General features: G+C 47.1%; 1 protein-coding gene across 1 annotated transcript in view; it reads left to right on the forward strand.

The window, feature by feature from the left end:
* Positions 1–374: 374 nt before the first annotated feature.
* GRIN2A (glutamate ionotropic receptor NMDA type subunit 2A) overlaps positions 375–21,195 on the forward strand; it is a 1,504,071-nt gene continuing 1,483,250 nt past the window's right edge. The window contains exons 1-2 of the mRNA XM_086941364.1: positions 375–1,418; positions 11,119–11,535. Of these exons, the coding sequence (XP_086797490.1) occupies positions 1,401–1,418; positions 11,119–11,535 (435 nt within the window). The 5' untranslated portion in view covers positions 375–1,400. The remainder of the gene's footprint in view (positions 1,419–11,118; positions 11,536–21,195) is intronic.

Here is a 21,195-nt window from a genome sequence, read left to right on the forward strand (position 1 = left end):
GCTGTCGCGCTCATCTGCCGCACTCCTCTTCCCGCCCCCTCTCTTTCTCCTCACGCTGCCTCCGAGTAACGTCTGCGTCTCTGCTCCCAGGCTAGGCAGCTGAAAGGCAGGGGAGTGGGTGAGACTGCAGTATTTTATGGATTGTCCGCAGGGTGCCAAGAAAGGGGGCAGATAATACTCACGAGTGGTCGGGATCACTTACCTCCCCGGCCCGTCACCTCAACAAGCTTTTGTGCTAGTACAGAGCTACCCCCACAGCTATCAGAGAAGAATTAGCCATCTTTCAAAGTAGCGCTCCTCGCGCCTCTTCTTCCCTCGCACCCTCTGCCCTGCAGCCCCCGTTCACCACAGACGCACACGAACAGCACACGCACACAGTCCTTCCGCAGACCCCTCACACAGAGGGAGAGTTCGCCCGCACCAGACAGCAGCCGTCCACCAGAGCCGGATCAAAGGGTTACATCGATTAGCTGCATTTCAACAGTTCAATTGCCCAGGGCTCCGTTTCAAAGGGGGAGGACTGGAATCATTTCAGCACCGCGGAGAGCGCCAGGCGGAGGGCGGCTGAGACGTACGCGCGCCAAAAGGACGCGCACTGTTGCCCAAGCTCGACGCGCTCCTTCCCAGCCTAGCTGCAGGGGCAGGACCGAGGGACATCTCTGCAATCCAGTCCATTCGACCCTTACACTGTGGAATTAAACGGACACTGAAAGTTGGGATTGTGCAAAACTGCATTTTGGAATGCACAGTTAAAATGGTCTGCTTGTCAAATGGTGCTGTCCTCCGCTGCGGGAAAGTGTGCGCTTGGCACGAGGCGTTGGTGGTTGGGTTACTTGGATACGGTGCGTACTGATAGGGGTCCTCGTGCGTACACCCCCTACTCCCAGTGAGGTTACACACGGATGCCCCCCTCGCGCGACGCTCTGCTGGAATGTGTTGCTGCATCTTTGAACGTGACTGCAGCGCGTAGCAGGCGCAGCCAGACCCACTCGCCTCCTTCTCTGCTCAGGGACCAAGGCTCCTCGCCGCGCTGTACCTCTGCTTCTCACCTCAAGGATGTGTTGCCGACTGAATGCCTCAGTTTCTACAAAGCTGTGATGAAGACGGTGGCTGGGGATTCGAGCATGTTAGCCCCGCTGCTGCGGAGAGAACAGCGCAGCAATGGAGTGAAAGCGGAAGCTGGTTTGTGTGTGGAGTAAAAACACCCAGGGTTGCCTCTGAACTTGAGCACGGGGAATTCTGCCCAGCGAGACGATGGGTGCCTTGACTGCGGCGCGCAGCAACTGCACCACAACACGCGGGCATTAGGCAGGCGCCTTTTCTACTGCATTGCCTGCGAAGGGACGGCTGGGGGCAGACAACTGAAATGACTTTGAGGAACCCGAGCCTGGGACTACATTATGTGGAAGAGGAATGCAGTAAGTATGGTCCTATTTTTCTGATCCTCTGCCCCTCTGTTGCGTTCACGCGCCAGCGCGAGCTGTTTACTTTGTCACATGGCAGGATGGCACGCGTCTGCAGCAGACCACCACACGCCAGTGCATGTGTGTACCTAAGGCATGTATGAGATTGAGAATGCATGTTTCTGTAGGAGAACGGTGAAGATTTGCCCGACGTTAATGCGTGTTTGGAATACATGCGCTTTCCTCAAATCAACAACCAAGGCGGGTTTTTAAATATCAATTTATTTGAAAAATTAAGAATGGCTAATTGTCTTTGAAGTGGACTTAGTGTATCATTTGTCTAGAAGTCAGTCAGTCAGTCAGTCAATTTTCTTTATTCGATTATTTAAAATCATAAAAGAGCAAGCATTTTACATATCCTGGTTACAATACATTTCATTGAAGCACAAAGACAATTTAACAAATCTGAAACATTCAATCAATATTATAAAACAGATGAGCCGCGATGCAACGTACATAAATATCTAAAAAAGCTAAAAAAGAAGGGTTTATTAAGCACAATTCATTTAAAAAATGAGGAAGAGAGGAAATTCATTTGTCAAAGATAAAGTGCCTGTGCCTTGTGCGGTGCTTATTTTTACGTGCACCTGCAACCAGAAAACTAGCCACTGAAAAAGCTACATTTACATTGTGGAGGAGCTGCAAGAACAACAGGGCTGGTTTAACCTGGATAAAGCCCTGGTGGCGTAAAATAGGGAGCAGATAACTTTTCCTGAGCTCAGTGTAATGTCCGCAGAACATAATAAAGTGCATCGTGTCCTGTGTCGAGAAATGATCACAGTCGCATGGATCGGCATCCTCGGGTCGCGACCAAGATTTGAAGTTGCCCAGTACAAAATGAATTAAATCAAAGCGAAATCTCGTTAAGAGGAAGCGATGATAGGAATTTGTGGTAAAGAGGAGATAAGGTTCCATTCCTGGGGCTAAGGAGAGCGTGCAATGTTTCCTTACCATAGTCTTTTTTAGCTCTGCTTCTTCCCTTTCCATGGCGTATAAATTTGTCAGGGTGTTTTTGACTAGTTTTATATCGCCATAGGTTATTCCTTCTGGAGAACAAAAAAGCTCCGGACGACCTGCTAGGGTAAGCTGCATTTTAACGTATCTCAACCAGGGAATGTGGAGGGCTCTATCCAGGGCTAAACAATCTTTTAGGATGGTATGATTTAAAGTTAGCTCCTGATTGAGCCATATTTTTATCCAACCAATCACTGGAGCTAGTTTTAATAAATCTGAGATATAACCCACACCTAGCTCTGTATGTATTGCAAAGGTCGAAGTTGATTGGGGGACAGAGAGCAAGGATCTCAAAAATTTATTCTCTACGGTCTGTATTTTAGCTGGGCAGGTATATCCCCAGATTACCGAGCCATACTGGGCAACTGACAGACATTTGGAGATATAAACTTTAATGATGCTTTCCATTGGACGAGCACCCAGCTTTTTGGCAAAACCCAGCAGCCCTGCGGCCGCTCTAGCGACAGCGCTACTTTTGGCCAAAAGCTGAGGGCCCCAAGTACCCCTGTCGTCAAAAATAACGCCTAAGTATGGGAAGGAGGAGACTCTCTTTACCTCCTTTCCTGCACAGGAGAAAGTTAGTGACTTTTTTTTCCTTCCTGCGGGGCCAGCAATCATTACATGTGATTTGTCTGTGTTAATTTTCATGTCCAAAGATGACATAAAAGTCCCGAAGGATGCAAGAAGTTTATTTAGCGCGACTCCGGAGCGTGCCAGGAGGACAGCGTCATCCGCGTACAGGAGTACAGGAATCTTTGTCTCCCCTGCACGCGGAATATCGCTGTGGGCTGTTATCATTACTGCCTCTAGGTCATTAATATATAAGGTGAAGAGGAGGGGAGCAAGTATGCACCCTTGCCTAACCCCCCTCTCCGACTTAAAGTGACAGGTGCATCTTCCGTCCTGAGTAACTCTGACCGAGGTCAGAAGGTCCTTATGTAACTCGGCCAGGTAATTGACCAAGGGGGGGTCGAGACCCATGGCCAAGAGGATCCGCCACAGCTTCGACCTGTTGACCAGGTCAAAAGCCGATGACAGATCCATAAAGGCCATGTATAAAGACCCCTCCCTGCCGACCACATACTTATTTAGAATTAATTCCAAATTTAGGCACTGATCTAACGTTCCTCTCTTGGATCTAAAACCATATTGTGCATTAGATAAAATACCCCTACTTTCTAAAATAAGGGTCAGTCTTGATAATAGGACTCTGCCCATAATTTTTACACTAGAATCAATAAGGGAAATTGGCCTATAGCAAGCCGGGTCTGTCCTCTGACCCTTCTTAAAAATTGGCACTATAGTTGAGTTTGCCCAGCTGGAGGGGAAAATGAATTCCCGTGTTGCATTAAAAACATTGGTTAAAATTTTCGAGCTAAAATCAGGGGCACTCTTAAAAAAGTCTGCCGGAACCCCATCTGGTCCTGGTGCCTTTTTACAGAGTGTGTCGTTGATAGCTTTTTTCACCTCATCCTGAGTAAAAGGAGAGATGGGATTTGGCGCTAAGGAAAGAGGGAGTACCTGATCTATACTCGTATCATTGTGACGATAGATATTACTAAAATGTGTCACCCATTGCTCGTCTGGGATGGTACAATCCGCTCTTTGATGATCTAACCCTACAAAGTATGGGTGATTTATTACTGCCCAAAATTTAGCACTATCTTTCTGTGTCTCAGGCAGTAACAGGTTATTCCAAGCTTCATCTTTTATCTCGGATTTCCTCTTTCTGATAGCCAAATTATAATTTTTCCTTAGAGATGCTACCATTACTCTGTTTCTAGGTTTGTTTTTTAAGGCTTTAAGTAGACTTGAATGAGCCTTAGAGCAATTTGTATCGAACCATTTGGGGCCCATGGTCTTATTGCATTTAACCTTCACAGTCAGATCTAATTTGACTTGTTGACAAATAGTGCTGAAGGCCTCGACCAGGGTATTACTAGAATTTTTGTTATCTAGACATATGGCGACTTCACCTTCTACCTTGGCCAGTGTATCTTGTAAGAAGGTTATAGGGGTAACTTTGTCCCATTTAAGCCTTCGATTTTGGTCTCTCAGCACAAGGTTTGTTGCACAAGAATTACCAGAGGTTCTATTACCCAAAGCTCCCTGTGCTAAAACCTCTAAAATCACAGGATTGTGATCGCTAAAAACAGAGATTAAAACTTTGCAAACAAGTACATCAGATAAAAGTCTAAAAGAAACAAAAATGTAATCAATGATTGTGCCTCGGTCCTTGCCCTCATAGGTCGGTAACCGTGAGTCATTTGAGCAAAAATAAAATTCATAGAGGTTGAAGGTAGCCAAAAACAGTTCCAGAGCCTCGCCACTAGATGTATGTTCAAAATGCGGCGTGGGAGAATAGAAAAGAGATTCCTCTGTTTCTCTTTGGCAACCCGCCTGGCAAGGATGAATATTGAAATCTCCCATGAGGATCACCTCATACCCATGAGAGCTATTTGTATCATAAGTTGATAGGAGGTCCTCAAGGGATGCTAAATGCTCAGTAGGAAATTGACTGGCTGGGGAATTATAAAAGTTGATAAGTAAAATAGGATGGGAGTTTGATGAGCTCAATTCCACCATTAAGCAATTTTTGGTGTTAGACTTAATATGCCTCGCTTTTCCTTTTACATCAAGTGAAATGTATAAAGCCAACCCACCCCTTGCTCTTCCTGCTTTACTGGGGTCTGCAGGTACATAAAAAAGTAAATAACCATCTATAGGCAGACACACTGATGTTTCCCAAGTTTCCTGGAATGCAAGGATATCATAGTTTCTAATTAGGTCCAGCCAGTTCTTATCTTTAAATTTAGCTCTGAGCCCAGCGATGTTCCAGCTCATAATTCTTCGAACCTCAGCACTTAATGAAGAATGAGCCATAGGGCCAGGAGCTGGCTGCAAACCTTCTGAGTTATTTTCTTCTCCGGCTGGCGAGAGTCAATCATTTTGGTCCATGAATGAAAGAGGCGCAAAACGATTAAAAAGTTCAAGTGGCTGAGTGACAGGGTTAAACGTTGGGGGTTGGTGACGGTGAACTGAGGCGTTGTTCCTTAAATCTTGCCCCCATCTAAAGTGAGACTCCCAATTAGTATCCCACCCTGGGGCGGGAGTCCTTGGGAAGGAGACATTCTGCTGCTCTCCATAAAAAAATTTCAAAGTAAGTGGAACCACAGTGCCTCTTCTTCGTTGGGGAGGAAAGATGTTTATGAGAATATTGGGAAGAACGTCTGGGTTAGAAAAAGTCACTGCCACGCAATCCCCTTTAAATTTTTTTGGCCGGTTTCCCAGCCAAGGAACCCTGGTTGCAGATTTAATCACACTTGCAAGATGATGTTTCCCGCCTGGTGCTAATCGGATATTGGTAGTTAACCAGTGTAGGGCTTTGCTGCAAAGTGAAGTTGAAGTTTCAGCTATGCCCCCTTCTAATGGGGGTACGTTTGCGAGGACCAAAACCACGGGTGTGGCCTCTACGATAAATTGCAAGGGGTCCGTGGGGTGAGTTTGAGGTTGCACTTGTATTTGCGTGGGAGGAATGTTTAGCGACGGAGTTGGGTCTGATGTGGAGCATGCTGATATGGGGCCCTCAAATGCTACTGATGGTGTTTGTTGCGTTGGATTTTGATTTGGCCCAAGCATTTCCATTTCATCTCCAACATCCGTATTGCTTCCAGCTTCAGCTCCTCTAGGATTATTGTCCAGATTAGTAATTAGCTTAGTACATTTCTCAATACCACTTGCGACTGTATTTTGAAGTGCGCCCAGCTTCTTGACCTCTGCTTGCAGTTTATCGATCTTAGAAATGAGGGGTTTGACAATGATATTAATTTTCATCTCAATGAGATCAGCAATTTTATCAAGGAGGGCTTCCTCGGAGGAACAAGAAGGGTGTTCCTCGACAAGAGTCATTTGTTTATGCTTTGGAGTGGTAGCCCTCTTCCGCTTAGTCCCTGAGCGTAAACCCCCCCGCTTGGAAGGATTCTTAGTACATTGACGTTTAGGTCTGCCAGCGTGTCCTATAATAGATTGGTCTAGGACGGAGACCTGGGATTGTGTATCCTGCTCTGGGTCTTGATCAATGTCAGTGTCTATAATAACATCGGAAGACAAGCCATCAAGAGCCGGAATTACGTTCTCCGATGATCCCAATATAACTTGGGGTGTTAGGTCAGCTGTAAAGTCTACAGTATGAATGTCCTGAGTTACTGTACCATCGAGCAGGATTGAGGTAGATGTAGGTGGTGATGTGCATAGCAAGTCAGGTGATAGGCTCAGCCCCAGTGACTCCCTCCTTTGCATGTTTATTTTCTGAACAGTCTGGACCATGTAGTTGTTTATCTTATTTTGTTGCACTACAACAGGTTTTTTAGACATTGCTCAGGGTGTATAGTAAGTGTACGTGACTTACTTGAGGGACGATCGGTGTCTTCACGCTTGCAGGGTTTCTGGCCCTGCCCCTGCCTCTTCGTGCCGATGAGGGCCGTAGAGGGCCCGCCCTTTGCCCGGGCTTAGCCCCGGGCGCTCCCGCGCGCGACTCGCGGGTGCGAGGGGCGTTCCGTTCTTTCAAGCGCCGCCTGGCGCTCCTGCGGCGTCACTTCCGCCGCCGGGGCTCCTGGGAGATGTAGTTTGGCCGGGCTAGCCGTTTCCCTCACGGCGTCGTTTGGTAAGGCGCTGTAGCGCTAGTGATCCTGGCGCTGACGAAGTGGTAAGTCTGCTCGCTGGCCGTTCACCTCACGGCTTGGAAAGTTGTCTAGAAGTCGTCTATACGTCTTGAAACAAGAAGAATACGAACTACACCGTTTTGCCCCGGGGCGATCTCTGTTTACCGCACGTTTGCACAGGCAACTGCAATATGCATAGCGGTAGCTGCATCCCTTTTTGGAAGGAGGAAAGGGTGTACTGTTGTGAGTTCTTGTCGCTAGCACTGGCGGGGACCCACACCCAGGCAGCGTCTATGCACGTCGGGTGTTTCTGCCTTCTCTGCACAGAAGTGCGCTTTCCGCATCCGTCTCCACCAAGACTGGTCTGCAGGCATCTCCGCCACTCGCGCCCCTCCTCCTTGCGCATCCTCCGTGTCCTGGGCAGACCCTTCCTGTTACTCGCCCCCCACCCCCCACTCACCTGTCCAGGAAGGCCCCTTCACCTGGGATGGATACGCGGGCACAGGGTTGAACACCAGCCCTGTTTCGGAGAACTAGGAATTACCAAAGTTTTATTTTGTACCAAACCAAAAGTGCGGAAAACAAAAACTTTAGAGTGGGGGATGGCGTGCTTGCGGGGGCCGGTAGAGGGCGCTGCCGCCTTTCTCTTCCGCACCACGTGAGAGGGAAACTCTGCAGTGCTCGCAGTCACACGTAGTAAGAGGAACTTCCTTCGAATTTACCGACACGCAGCTATACTTCTGATACCACTCGTCCGTTGCCGCAATCCCTGTCTGATTGCAGCGTCTAACTGAGCCTTAGCCAAAGCTAAGGAAACTGTTCGTTCCTCAGTGAGGCCTTCCCGATAGGTTGAGGACGTCGTTACCTCGCGATGCAGACTAGGGAACGAATCCCTCGGGGATTCCCTCGGAGCCGGGAGAGGCATGGCGATCAGTGGTACTGTGAGAACTGCGCCTGTGTCCGACAGGCCCCCGATCCTTGACTGGCTGTGCCCGGGGATCCGGGGAGGGTGCTGGCGGGCCCTTCATCTGTGCGTCTTGGGAGCGGGGGCTGGCTTCCGCGCCACATTCCCAGACACCTCATGCCAGCTCTGTGCTGACGCTGTGCGTGGGACTAGCGATCGGGGAAGAGAGCAGAGACGCTGATTGGACAGAAAGAATCTCCCACTTGTGGATGACGCCGAGGACCCCTCTTAAGCAGATGCCAGGCAGAGTGCGGGGACTCCCTCTCCCGGTGCCAGTCGGGATTCGGCGGGGGTGGTAGTCGATGAGCCCCCCACTGCCCCCACCCAAGTGAGAGTGTACTGAGAGACGAGCAACTCTCCTGTGCTTGCATAACGTAACCATGCCAAGTAAAGACCCCTCCCCGATAAAAACGCATGGCTGGCGGAGCCGGGGGGAGGGGGGTGGGGGGGGGTGGGGGGGGTTGTTGCAAAAAAAAACAATAAACAAATGATGAACGGAATCCTGAAACAATGTCAAACATCCACCCGAGTACCGAGGTTTGGGCCTACATCCATCGCGTTTTGCACTCCTTGACATTCCAGTTCAGACCCAGCCATATGCAAATCAGTCTTGACCCTACTACAAATAGGAACAGTCCAGCCCGAACTGCGGACCAGGTCCTCCCTTGATTGGGAGCAAGGGCCCTGGGATCGGTTTCAGGGCATCACTCCTCATGAGCCAGGCTAGCTTGAATCCAGTAGCACAGTGAGCATAGGGCCCACGTCTAGGAGTACCCTTCCCTCTTAGGGCGAGAAATGCAAAAAAGGGGTGTGGGGGATGCAAAAAGAACAAATGATGGACAGAATGCTAAAACAATGTCTACCATTTACCCCCAGTACAAAGATTTGAGCCTAAATCCACAATTTTCTACACACCTTGCAATTCCAGTTTAGACCCAGCCATATGCAAATCAATCTTGACCCTGCGCCCATTGGGAACAGTCCAGACCGAACTGCCAGGCCAGGTCCTCCCTTGATTGGGAGCAAGCATCCTGGGGCAGGTTTCGGGGCATCACTCCCCATGAGCCAGGCTAGCTTGAATCTAGTGGCACAGTGAGCATTGGCACCATGTCTGGGCGTACCCTTCCCACTTAGGGTGACAAATGCAAAAAGAATAATAGGGGGCAAGCAATGAAGCAGCCGATCTGAAACAGTGTGTGAGGGGGAAAGATATGTCTGTTGACATGTCTGTATTCCACAAAACATATATTACGTGAAAGGTGTGATCCCAGTTCAGGCCCTGCGAGCGCCTGTCAAGTCATGCAGAGACCATTTGTTATAGCACTGTTCACCTCAGATACATGTATATTATGTAAATACTGACCATTAGTTCCACAGAAGAAGGCCTGTGAATGACACTGTTCCAGTAGAGGTCAGACGCATGATCAGATTAATCCAGGAACTTTTGTAATGGCGCTATTGACCTCAGTCATGCTTCAAAGCGCTGCAAAAGTGGCAAACAACTACGGAAATGACTTTGCACCATTCTGTCTGTCAATGCCGCACCAGTTACTTCCAACCACACTGGCGCAACCCTGGAATGTCTCTGAACAGAGAGAGGTGGTGAGAAGAAGGGGGTACGGCAGACATTTTAGTCCAATGCCGCAGCTGTGGTGTGTGGCACAGCGAACTCCTGTTGTTAATGCCAGCTTTACGACCAGTATGCCATTCCTGGGGAAATAAAACAACGTCCCACTTAATAGACCCCATCTCTCTCCCCACCCCCCAATCGGCCGCCACTTCCACAGGAAAAGTCCGTGCCTGTGGCTCATCTAGGAAAACTTCACTTTCTCGTCCTGTAGAATTTCAGGCAAAGCGTTACGCATTCAGGTCAGGGCTAAGAGCCGCAGCCTCGTCCGTTTCCCACTCACACCGCGCGCCGCGTCTGCAGAGACCCGCACCGCACCGCCTCGCCTCACACTGCCCTCCCGTCCCCAGACCGATGGAAGGCACGAGTGACAAACAGGGTGCGCTGCTATAGGCTTCTCTCCGCGGCGCCCGTAGGCCCGATTTAAATTGTAAATGAGCTGTTGGGGACGTGTTTGCAGAACACACACACGCTGCAGCCTGGGAGGTGCGAATGTTCCCTGTCTACTACGGTCCTGAGCACACCCCCTCTCCGCGGCCATCCCGCGAAACCCACGCGAAACTGCTGCTCTCCTGCGAACTTCTCCCGGTGAGTGGCAAGCAGGAACAGAGTGCCTAGAACAAAGAGAAGGGAAAGCTATAATCGGTCGAGACCGGGCCAGCGCGAACCTGAAAAGCTACTCTTCGGGGAGAGTCCCGGCAAACTCAAGTCTTGACATGTGACATGTAAGGTGGAAAGGCCCGGATACCTTCAGCGAAGGAATGCGGCTTGAGGAGGCGGAAAGAGAATTGATCGGCTCAGTGAAGCTTGAGGCGCATGCAGGTTCCAGAGAGCTCTTTCTGTTCCATAGCTGTTACCGTCTCCTGATCTTTTGTCTGAGGGAAAGACGTCCAGATCTCTGGTGGTATGGACCGAACTGAGCCAAGGATGTGCCTAGGGAATATTGGCAGAGTGCAGGCCTGACTGGACTCTCTCCGAAGGTGTTGCCACTTGTGCAAGACATGGCACCACCACCCCACCTTCAAACACAAGTTATCTGAGGGAAACAAGCTTTGGCCTGGGATTTTCACAAATGGAAAATTGGTGAGTTCTGGAACATGGGTTTAGGGCAGGTTGATACAGTGGTGCTTTGAATGTCTAGGGACCTTTGCTGTGTTGTATGTGTCATCCCACACTACTTCCGGTGATCCGGTGGCTGAGAGGAGCTGGTATTGACCTTGGGTTTAAATAATGCTGGAGTTGTGGGATGCATTGATGGAGCAGTGAACGAGTTCCTTTCGATTATTCGGCCGATGCAGAGGCAGTCTGTTGTCTGTGTTTGTTTCTGATCTGTGATCAATAAACTGAGACTTGGTGGCCTAACTTGATGCTTTCTGGTCGCCCTTCCAGGGACTGAAGCTCGCCAAGATGGGGATGTTCAGCTCGGCTCTGCTGCTGTTTCAGGCTCTTCTGGTCCAGCTGGACTGTGCCCATGGGGCCGAGAAGACCTACCCAGTACTGAACATTGCGGTCATCCTGGGCCGGACACCCTACATCACGGAGAGGGACATCCGCGCCCTCTGGACTCGGGACATGTCCACGGATGTTGATGTCAATGTTGTGACCCTGCTGGTGAACCAGACTGACCCTAAGAGCATCATCACCCACGTGTGTGACCTGATGTCTGGCACCAAGATCCATGGGGTGGTCTTCGGCGACGACACTGACCAAGAAGCCATCGCGCAGATCCTGGATTTCATCTCTTCCCAGACCTTCATCCCCATCCTTGGCATCCATGGGGGATCTTCTATGATCATGGCTGACAAGGTAAGGTGGCAACCTCACTGCATGAGGAGGTGCATCGGCTGTAGTGTGATGAACCGCAATGCGCGCGGAGGTGAGCCTGCTGTAGTGTGGTGACCCACACTGCGTACACAGATGCACCTCACGTGGTGTGATAAAGGACATTGTGTGCACAGGTGCTCCTGCTGTAGTGTGATTAACCCCAATGTGCACAGAGGTGCACATGCTGTAAGGTGATGAACCCCAATGTGCGCGGATAAATGCTCCGGAACGTGGTATTATGTATAGGTGTAAGGCGCCTCTTGGTAGATTCACACAATTTGATCTAAGTTCTATCTATTTGTATAAACGGTGCTGCAGGGTCTGGAGAACCACCAAACTCCACAAATCCAAGCCTAAGCTCTGTAAACAATATACTTCACTCCCCAGCACACATCAAATTTTAAAATGGTTTCCATATTGTTACTTGGAACAAGCCACTAATTTTTCATCACACAACTTAAATTGTAAATATTTTTGTCTTTTTCTTTTTCAATGTACGCGGAGGTGAGCCGGCTGTAGTGTGGCGACCCACACTGCGTACAGAGATGTACTTCCTATGGTGTGATAAAATACATTGTGTGCACAGGTGCTCCTGCTGTAGTGTGATGAACCTCAATGTGTGCAAAGGTGAACATGCTGTGGTTTGATAAACCCCAATGTGTGCAGAGGTGCACATGCTGTGGTGTGATAACCCTCAATGTGTACAGAGGTGCACATGCTGTGGTATGATACACCCCCATGTGTGCAGAGGTGCACATGCTGTCGTGTGATTAACCTCACTGTGTGCAGAGATGCACATGCTGTGGTGTGATAAACTCCAATGTGTGTAAAGGTGCACATGCTGTGGTGTGTTTAACCCCAATGTGCGTGGAGGTGCACATGCTGTGGTGTGATTAACCCCAATGTGTGCAGAGGTACACATGTGCTGGTGTGATTAACCCCAGTGTGTGCAGAGGTGCACATGCTGTAGTGTGATTAACCTCACTGTGTTCAGTGGTGCACATGCTGTAGTGTAGGGCATTTCAATATGCGCAGAGGTGCTCCTGCTGCAGTATAAGGAACATCACTGCATCTAGAGCTGCACCTGTTGTAGTGCAAATAACTTAGATGTGTGTCAGTTGTTCGACCTTGTAGTGTCATTAACTCTATTATGTTAGCAAGAACGCCTATTGCAGTGTGCTGAGTCTCATTGTGTGCAGAGCTGCATGGCCTGTAGTGTTATTAACACCATTGTTTGAACAAGCACACCTGCTGTAGTGTGATTGACCCCATTGTGTACGGAGGTGCACCTGCTGTAGTGTGATCAATGCCATTGTGTGCACTAGTGCACCTTCTGCAGCGTAAAGAACATCAGTGTGTCTAGAGGTGCACTTGCATGTAGTGTCAATGTGCACAGAGGTGGTCCTGCTGTAGTGTTATGAACTCCATTGGGTGCACACGTGCATCTGCTGCTCCTGCTGTAGTATAAGGAAAGTCACGGTGTCTAGAGGTGCACCTGCTGTAGTGTAAATAATTTAAATCTGTATACCTGCTATAGTGTATATAATTTCACTGTGTGTAGGTTGTTCCTCCTGTAGTGTTGTTAACTCCATTGTGCTCACAAGTGCCCCTGTCTTAGTGTGACAAACCTCTTAGTGGGCAGAGGTGCAAATCTGCTGTAGTGCAAATAATTTCACTAAGAGCAGAGGTACTCCTGTTGTAGTGCTACTAATTCCATATTTTGCACAGGTGCACCCGCTGTAGTGTGCTTAACCTCAATCTTTGCTGAGGTGCCCATTCTGTAGTGTGAATAACAGCATAGTGTGCAGAGGTGCACACAAACATCACTGTGTCTAGTTGCACTTGCTGTATTGTAAATAATTTCACTTGACACATAGGTGGTCTTGGTGTAGTGTTATTAGCTCCATTGTGTGCGCACGTCCATTTCCTGCAGTGTACTGAACTTTGCTGTGTGCAGAGGAGCATCTGCTGTAGTGTAAACAATGTCACTATTCTCAGATGTGCGCGTGTCGTGTTTTTACCAGCACTGCGTGCACAACTGCATTTGCTGTTGGGTGATGAACTCCAGTGTGTGCAGAGGTGCACCTTTTGTAGTGTAAAGAACTTCACCGCGTTCAGAGGTCCGCCTGCAGTAGTGTTATGAACTCACGAGTGTGCATAGGTGCATCTGCTGTAGTGATAAGAACTTTACGATGTATTTGCTTTGATGCCCCCCTTTATGTGCACAGGTGCCTTTACAGTACAGTTCTGAACCCCACTTTGTTAGCGGGTGCACTTGTATTGTGATAACCCCATTGTGCGCACCAGTTGTAGAGTAATTAACAACTCTGTGAACTACCAGAGTGTAATGGAACTCACTAAGTGCAGAGGTGCACCAATTGTAATGTGATGCACCCGATTACGTGTACTTGGGCAGATGCTGTAGTGTAATGGACCCCAGTATATGCAGAGCTGAATCTACTGTTGTCTAACGAAACCCACTACTTGCTGAGGTGCACCTCCTGTAGGGTGGTCAGCCCCATTTGGTGCACATATGCACCTGCTGTAGGGTGATGAACTCTACTCAGTGTAAATTTACTCATCCTGCAGCAAATATGGCACGTTGCCAACGCATGCAATTACAACACGGTCATTACAATGATCCCATTGTTACATTGCATACCTTTACAACGCAAGTCGGAACAATGACATGCTGTAGGGGGCGCTGGATGTTGGAATAGTATAAGTTACTATTCCAGCTTCAGTCTGTGCAACAGTAGGGAAGGTGTTGGAACACCTTCTGCACTCTCACGCAAGTCGTTGTGCCGACTTGCGCTGTGAAGGTATGCAACGTAACAACGCACTCGTTGTAACAACCGTGTTGTAATGGCATGCATTGTCTTGCATGCGTGGCAAACGCTGTTTACCTCCTGCAGCATGAGGAGCCCTCACTTGTGCAGAAGCGCACACCTCCTGTAATATGATGAACTGTGCTCTACGCACAGGTGCAACTGCTGTAGGGAGATGAACCTTATTATGTGTAGAAGTGCACACCTTCTGTTAGATGACAAACTCTTCTGTATGCCCAGGTGCAACTGCAGTAGAGTGATGAACCTTATTGTGTGCAGAAGTGCACTCCTCCTGTCGTGTGACATACTCTTCTGTATGCACAGGAGCAACTGCTGTAGTGTGATGAACTTTATCATGTGCAGAAGTGCATCATGTACTGTGACATACGGCCCTGGTGACATACTCCTCTGTATGCACAGGTGCAACTGCTGTAGTGTGATGAACCTTATTATGCGCAGAAGTGCACATCATGTACTGTGGCATACTCTTCTGTATGCACAGGTGCAACTGCTTTAGTGTGATGAACCTTATTATGCGCAAAAGTGCCCATCATGTACTGTGACATACTCTTCTGTATGCACAGGTGCAACTGCTGTAGTGTGATGAACCTCATTATGCGCAGAAGTGCACATCATGTACTGTGACATACTCTTCTGTATGCAGAGTTGCAACTGCTTTAGTGTGATAAACCTTATTATGCGCAGAAGTGCACATCATATTCTGTGACATACTCTTCTGTATGCACAGGTGCAACTGCTTTAGTGTGATTAACCTTATTATGCGCAGAAGTGCACATCATATACTGTGACATACTCTTCTGGATGCACAGGTGCAACTGCTTTAGTGTGATTAACCTTATTATGCGCAGAAGTGCACATCATGTACTGTGACATACTCTTTGTATGCACAGGCGCAACTGCTTTAGTGTGATGAACCTTATTATGCGCAGAAGTTCTCATCATGTAGTGTGACAAACTCTTCTGTATGCACAGGTGCAACTGTTATAGTGTGATAAACCTTAATATATGCAGGAGTGCACATTATGTACTGTGACATACTCTTCTGTATGCACAGGTGCAACTGCTGTAGTGTGATGAGCCCTATTATGCGCAGAAGTGCACATCATGTACTGTGACATACTCTTCTGTATGCACAGGTACATCTGCTGTAGTGTGATGAACGTTAATATGCGCAGAAGTGCACATCATGTACTGTGACATACTCTTCTGTATGCACAGGTGCAACTGTTATAGTGTGATGAGACTTATTATGCGCAGAAGTGCACATCATGTACTGTGACATACTCTTCTGTATGCCCAGGTGCAACTGCTGTAGTGTGATGAACCTTATTATGTGCAGAAGTGCACGTCATGTACTGTGACATACTCTTCTGTATGCACAGGTGCAACTGCTGTAGTGTGATGAGCCTTATTATGCGCAGAAGTGCACATCATGTACTGAGACATACTCTTCTTTATGCACAGGTGCAACTGCTGTAGTGTGATTAACCTTATTATGTGCAGAAGTTCGCATCATGTACTGTGACATACTCTTCTGTATGCACAGGTGCAACTTATTTAGTGTGATGAACCTTATTATGCGCAGAAGTGCTCATCATGTAGTGTGACAAACTCTTCTGTATGCACAGGTGCAACTGTTATAGTGTGATGAACCTTATTATGCACAGAAGTGCACGTCATGTACTGTGACATACTCTTCTGTATGCACAGGTGCAACTGCTTTAGTACGATTAACCTTAATATGCGCAGATGTGCTCATCATGTAGTGTGACAAACTCTTCTGTATGCACGGGTGCAGCTGTTATAGTTTGATGAACCTTATTATGCGCAGAAGTGAACGTCATGTACTGTGACATACTCTTCTGTATGTATGAAAAAAGGCATCTGAATTGATATCACCAGGGAGAGAACAACATGTGGAAGGCACAACAATCAATTAAAAAGTACAAAATTTTGTTTTTTATTAAGTATATATACTCCGAATAAAAACATTCAAATACAAAAACAAATACATTCAACCTATTCTAATCATAAAAAACAATAATCTACACACAAGGTAAAATTGTCAATAACATAATTAATTGTAAGTTCATAAAACAGTGGCAAACAAATATAATCTTCGACGCGCGTTTCGGCGTATTAACAAGAACGCCTTCTTCAGGAGCCACATATAAAATCAAAAAGTTGAAAATACTCTGTAGTTCCAAGTGATGGCTGGAACACAGGAGAACGCTCCGTTCCTAATCGTATGGACGGATGTGGGGTTTAGTTCCTTTTGGTTATATTAAACCATCCAACCAAAATACTAATGCTGGTCAATTCAGTGTATGAGGGGAAATATTTAAAACGGCAACCAATCGATGTCAGTGCTAAAGCATACAACCACTTATGCAGCAGAACGGCTCTTCATTGATATGGGGCTCGTTGCTTTTGTGAATTTCTTTAAAACGAGAAGTAGTTGGCTCGGTTGGTAAATATACAAGGGAACGCGGTTAATAAAGCTGCTCCCTCAGCGGTATCTTTGAAGCGAAAGCTGTCTTGGATGTAGCGTTAACATCAACCTGCGGGCGTTCCGATCCGTGGATTCCTGGCGTCCCGCAGCCGTTGGAAATGATAATCCATACTCTTCTGTATGCACAGGTGCAACTGCTTTAGTGTGATGAACCTTAGTATGCACAGAAGTGCTCATCATGTAGTGTGACAAACTCTTCTGTATGCACAGGTGCAACTGTTATAGTGTGATGAACCTTATTATGCGCAGAAGTGCACATCATGTACTGTGACAAACTCTTCTGTATGCACAGGTGCAACTGCTTTAGTATGATGAACCTTATTATGCGCAGAAGTGCACATCATGTACTGTGGCAAACTCTTCTGTATGCACAGGTGCAACTGCTGTAGTGTGATGAACCTTATTATGCGCAGAATTGCATATCAGGTAGTGTGACAAAGTCTTCTATATGCACAGGTGCAACTGCTTTAGTGTGATGAACCTAATTATGCTCAGAACTGCTCATCATGTAGTGTGACAAACTCTTCGGTATGCACAGGTGCAACTGTTGTAGTGTGATGAACCTTATTATGCGCAGAAGTGCACATCAGGTAGTGTGACAAACTCTTCTGTATGCACAGGTGCAACTGCTGTAGTGTGATGAACCTTATTATGCACAGAAGTGCTCATTATGTAGTGTGACGTACTCTTCTGTATGCACAGGAGCAACAACTGTAGTGTGATGAACCTTAATATGCACAGAAGTGCACATCATGTAGTGTGACACACTCTTCTGTATGCACAGGTGCAACTACTTTAGTGTGATAAATGCTATTATGCAATGTAAAGAATTAAGGCAACCATACATGTAAAGATAATTTACAATAATGTATAAACAATAATTAATGAAAAGAACCAAGGCAACAACAATTATTTATCAAAAGTGTAAAATATCATTTATTTTAATGCTTAACAATTGAACGGTCTATAATATACATACACTCACTTTCATGTCTGTCAATCATACTTCCATGCATACTGAAAACAGTTTAAAAGCATTGTTTAAAAAGAAACATTTTCCTAAAAATTGATAGATAGGTACAATGTATAAGAAAGAGATTGAAATTGATTACAGTGGCACAAAATCAAATGTATGGTGGTGCTCATCATGTAGTGCGATGTACTCTGCTGTATGCAAAAGTGCAACTGCTGTAGTGTGATGAACGCTATTATGTGCAGAAATGCACACCTCATGCTGTGTGAACTAACCTTCTGTATGCAGAGGTGCCGTGGTGTGATGAACCTTATTATATGCAGGAGTGTACAGCTCCTGCAGTGTGACAAACTCTTCTGTATGCACAGGTGCAACTGATGTAGTGTGATGAACCTCATCATATGCAGAAGTGCACATCATGTAGTGTGACATAATGTTCTGTATGTACAAGTGCAACTGCTGTAGTGTGATGAACCTCATTGTGTGCAGGAGTGCACAGCTTCTGCAGTGTGATATACTCTTCTGTACGCACAGGTGCAACTGCAGTAGTGTAATGAACCTTATGAAGCGCAGAATTTCACATGTAGTGTGACGTACTCTTCTGTATGCACTGTAACTGCTGTTGTGTGATGAACCTTATTTTGTGCAGAAGTGCACACCTCCTGCAGTGTGCTGAACTCTTCCGTGTGTACAGGTGCACCTGCTGTAGTGTGAGGTAAACTGCACGCCGCCTGCAGTGTGACTAACTGTTCTCTATGCTGAGGTGTAAGTGTTGTATTGTGACGAACATTATGTGCAGCAGTTCACATCCGGTAATGTGATGAGCCCTTCTGTATGCACAGATCCGTCTGCTGTAGCTCATTAACCCTACTACTTGCAGATGTGTAACCCCTGTGGTGTGTGATGAATCGCTCCGCGTGCAGAGCTGACATGCCGTGGTGGGTGTGATGTACGACACCGTGTGCACCGCTGCGCCTTCTGCATTGTGATAAACCCAAAAGGCTCTGCACCCAAATACTCTTAACGCTGTGGTGCAAGGACTCACCACAGCAAAACAACACAGAGGAGCGACTCACACGTGCGGTCTTTTAAAAACAGCAAGGCAGATTTACAAGCCCCTTGCGCCACTTTTGCGTCACTTTTTAAAAGTGACGCCAAAGTGGCGCGAGGGGCTTATAAATCTGCCCCAGCGTTCGGAGTAGTGAGGCACCTGACTACACAGAAGTATGTTCCATTTTTCACCACATAAACATACAGTTTGCTTGTTTTAATGAGACTAGTGCCCGACCGTTTCAGTTTCCGGTTTATGCTCTCCAGCAGCGCTGCCGACCTGAACAGTATCAGCTTTGATAAAACCGGCATTTCTGCTAGCCGGGAACACCCCGCACCGGCACCCACAGCCTCTAGTGCAGAGAGATACTCGCGCACGCGGCGGCGCTGTTCTCTCTGCGCCCAGCAGGGGCGCTGTGTGAGGCTGAACAACAACAGCCAGCTATTTATAACAACCCAACGCAGCACAGCCTGTGCACAGAGGCAGCAAGAGACGGCTGCGGGACATTTAGTGCACCACAACATCTGAGAAGCTGTTAACAATTTACGGCGTGACAACTGATGTAGGAATTGGTGCGTACAAATAACACCTTTAATAAGGCACAGCAGGGAAGTCAAGTGTAACCGCTGTCAGAGTCCACCTCATGGCGCGCCTGCAGCACACCGACACCCGAGGTGAACTGGTGGGAGCACTGTCTGGAAAGTTTCTAATTTGTTGATGACAAGCGCTTGGAATGCTGAAAGGTAATGTCAGTGCTGCCAATGGCATCTCGACTTGACTGCAATTAAAAATAGATAGGTTCATTGATTCCTGCCTAATTCGAGCTCGTTAAAATGGGAAAGGAATTATAATCCCTCCCCTTGACCCGTCAGGCGTGGTCTAATTTTGAAAGTAAAGGTATCATATGCGGCGGTACACGGGTGAACACAATCACGCACAGGGAGACTCAGACACGCAGACATATACACACGGAGCAACACACGACGTGCATTAGACACAGACACACCCCCCCACACATAAAGCCAGCTTCATACTCAAAAAACAACACATTTAGGCCCACATGCATCAAGCACTTTTTCATTCGCAAACGGTGCGATTCCTTAAAATCGGCCGTTTGCGAATGCAAAAGTGCTTTTTGGGATGCATGAAGCAATTTTAGAATTTGCAACATTGTTGCGAGTTCTAAAATTGCGGGTGCTTTTAAGAAGTCGCAGATGTGCGACTTCTTAAAAGCAATGCATCATCACTTTAGACAAGTGAAAATTCGCACTTAGGGTTCCAAATTTACCGAGTGGTTGAACCACTCGGTAAATTTGGAAAAAGTGTTAAAAATGCTTAAAATGTTATTTTTTCAACATTCATGTTACGGACACACATGTCCTTAGGACATGTGTGTGTGCAACATGATGCGAAAAATACATTTCAGGGGTGCATGGGGGGGTCCTTTGGACCCCCCCCTGCACCCATGAAATTTTCTAAGTGCCACTCGCAATTTGCATTGACTCCTATGGGCCTTTTGGCCCATAGGAATCAATGGAAATTGCGAAAATTAACTTAAGAATTCGGTATTTCTTTGGGATTCGGTAAAAAATGCGATTTTTACCGAATCACAAAGAAATACCGAAAAAAATGATGCATAGCATTTTGCATTTCCTAAATAGCGATTCCTTAATTTTCGCTATTTAAGAAATGCAAAATCCTACATTGATGCATGTGGGCCTTAACCCCTTTACAAACACCAACACGCACCCCAGCACACAGTCTAATGCAACTTGCATCAGCACCCATGTATACACCTATGCTAACACTGAAACAGAAATATAACCGACTCTAAGACAGAAACACACTCTGCACACAAACAAACTCACGTAAATACCAACACACACACTCATATACAAAGACAGATAGCAAGATTCGCACCAGACAAAGCACATATATACTTATACTACATCCCACACAAACAGCATATCAACACACAAACACCAATGCCCTCCCACACATGCGAAAACAGCCAATAACACGCACCAAAACAGCCACACACACCAGCAAAAACACACAGATCGGCACACCACCTCCCTAACACACTCTTGCAGGCCTGACGATACTGTCACCATGCCCATGTGTTGCAGTAATCGAAAGGTCCTGTTTTCACTCGAAAGAACGTGATTTGTTTACATAACATATTAGCACCCCAAAACACACTTTTTAGCTGCAAATATATACATTTTAATGACACGCATTTCAACCTCAAAGCAAA

Source organism: Lissotriton vulgaris, chromosome 10, assembly GCF_964263255.1.
Source record: "Lissotriton vulgaris chromosome 10, aLisVul1.2, whole genome shotgun sequence".
Classification (NCBI taxonomy): Eukaryota; Metazoa; Chordata; class Amphibia; order Caudata; family Salamandridae; genus Lissotriton; species Lissotriton vulgaris.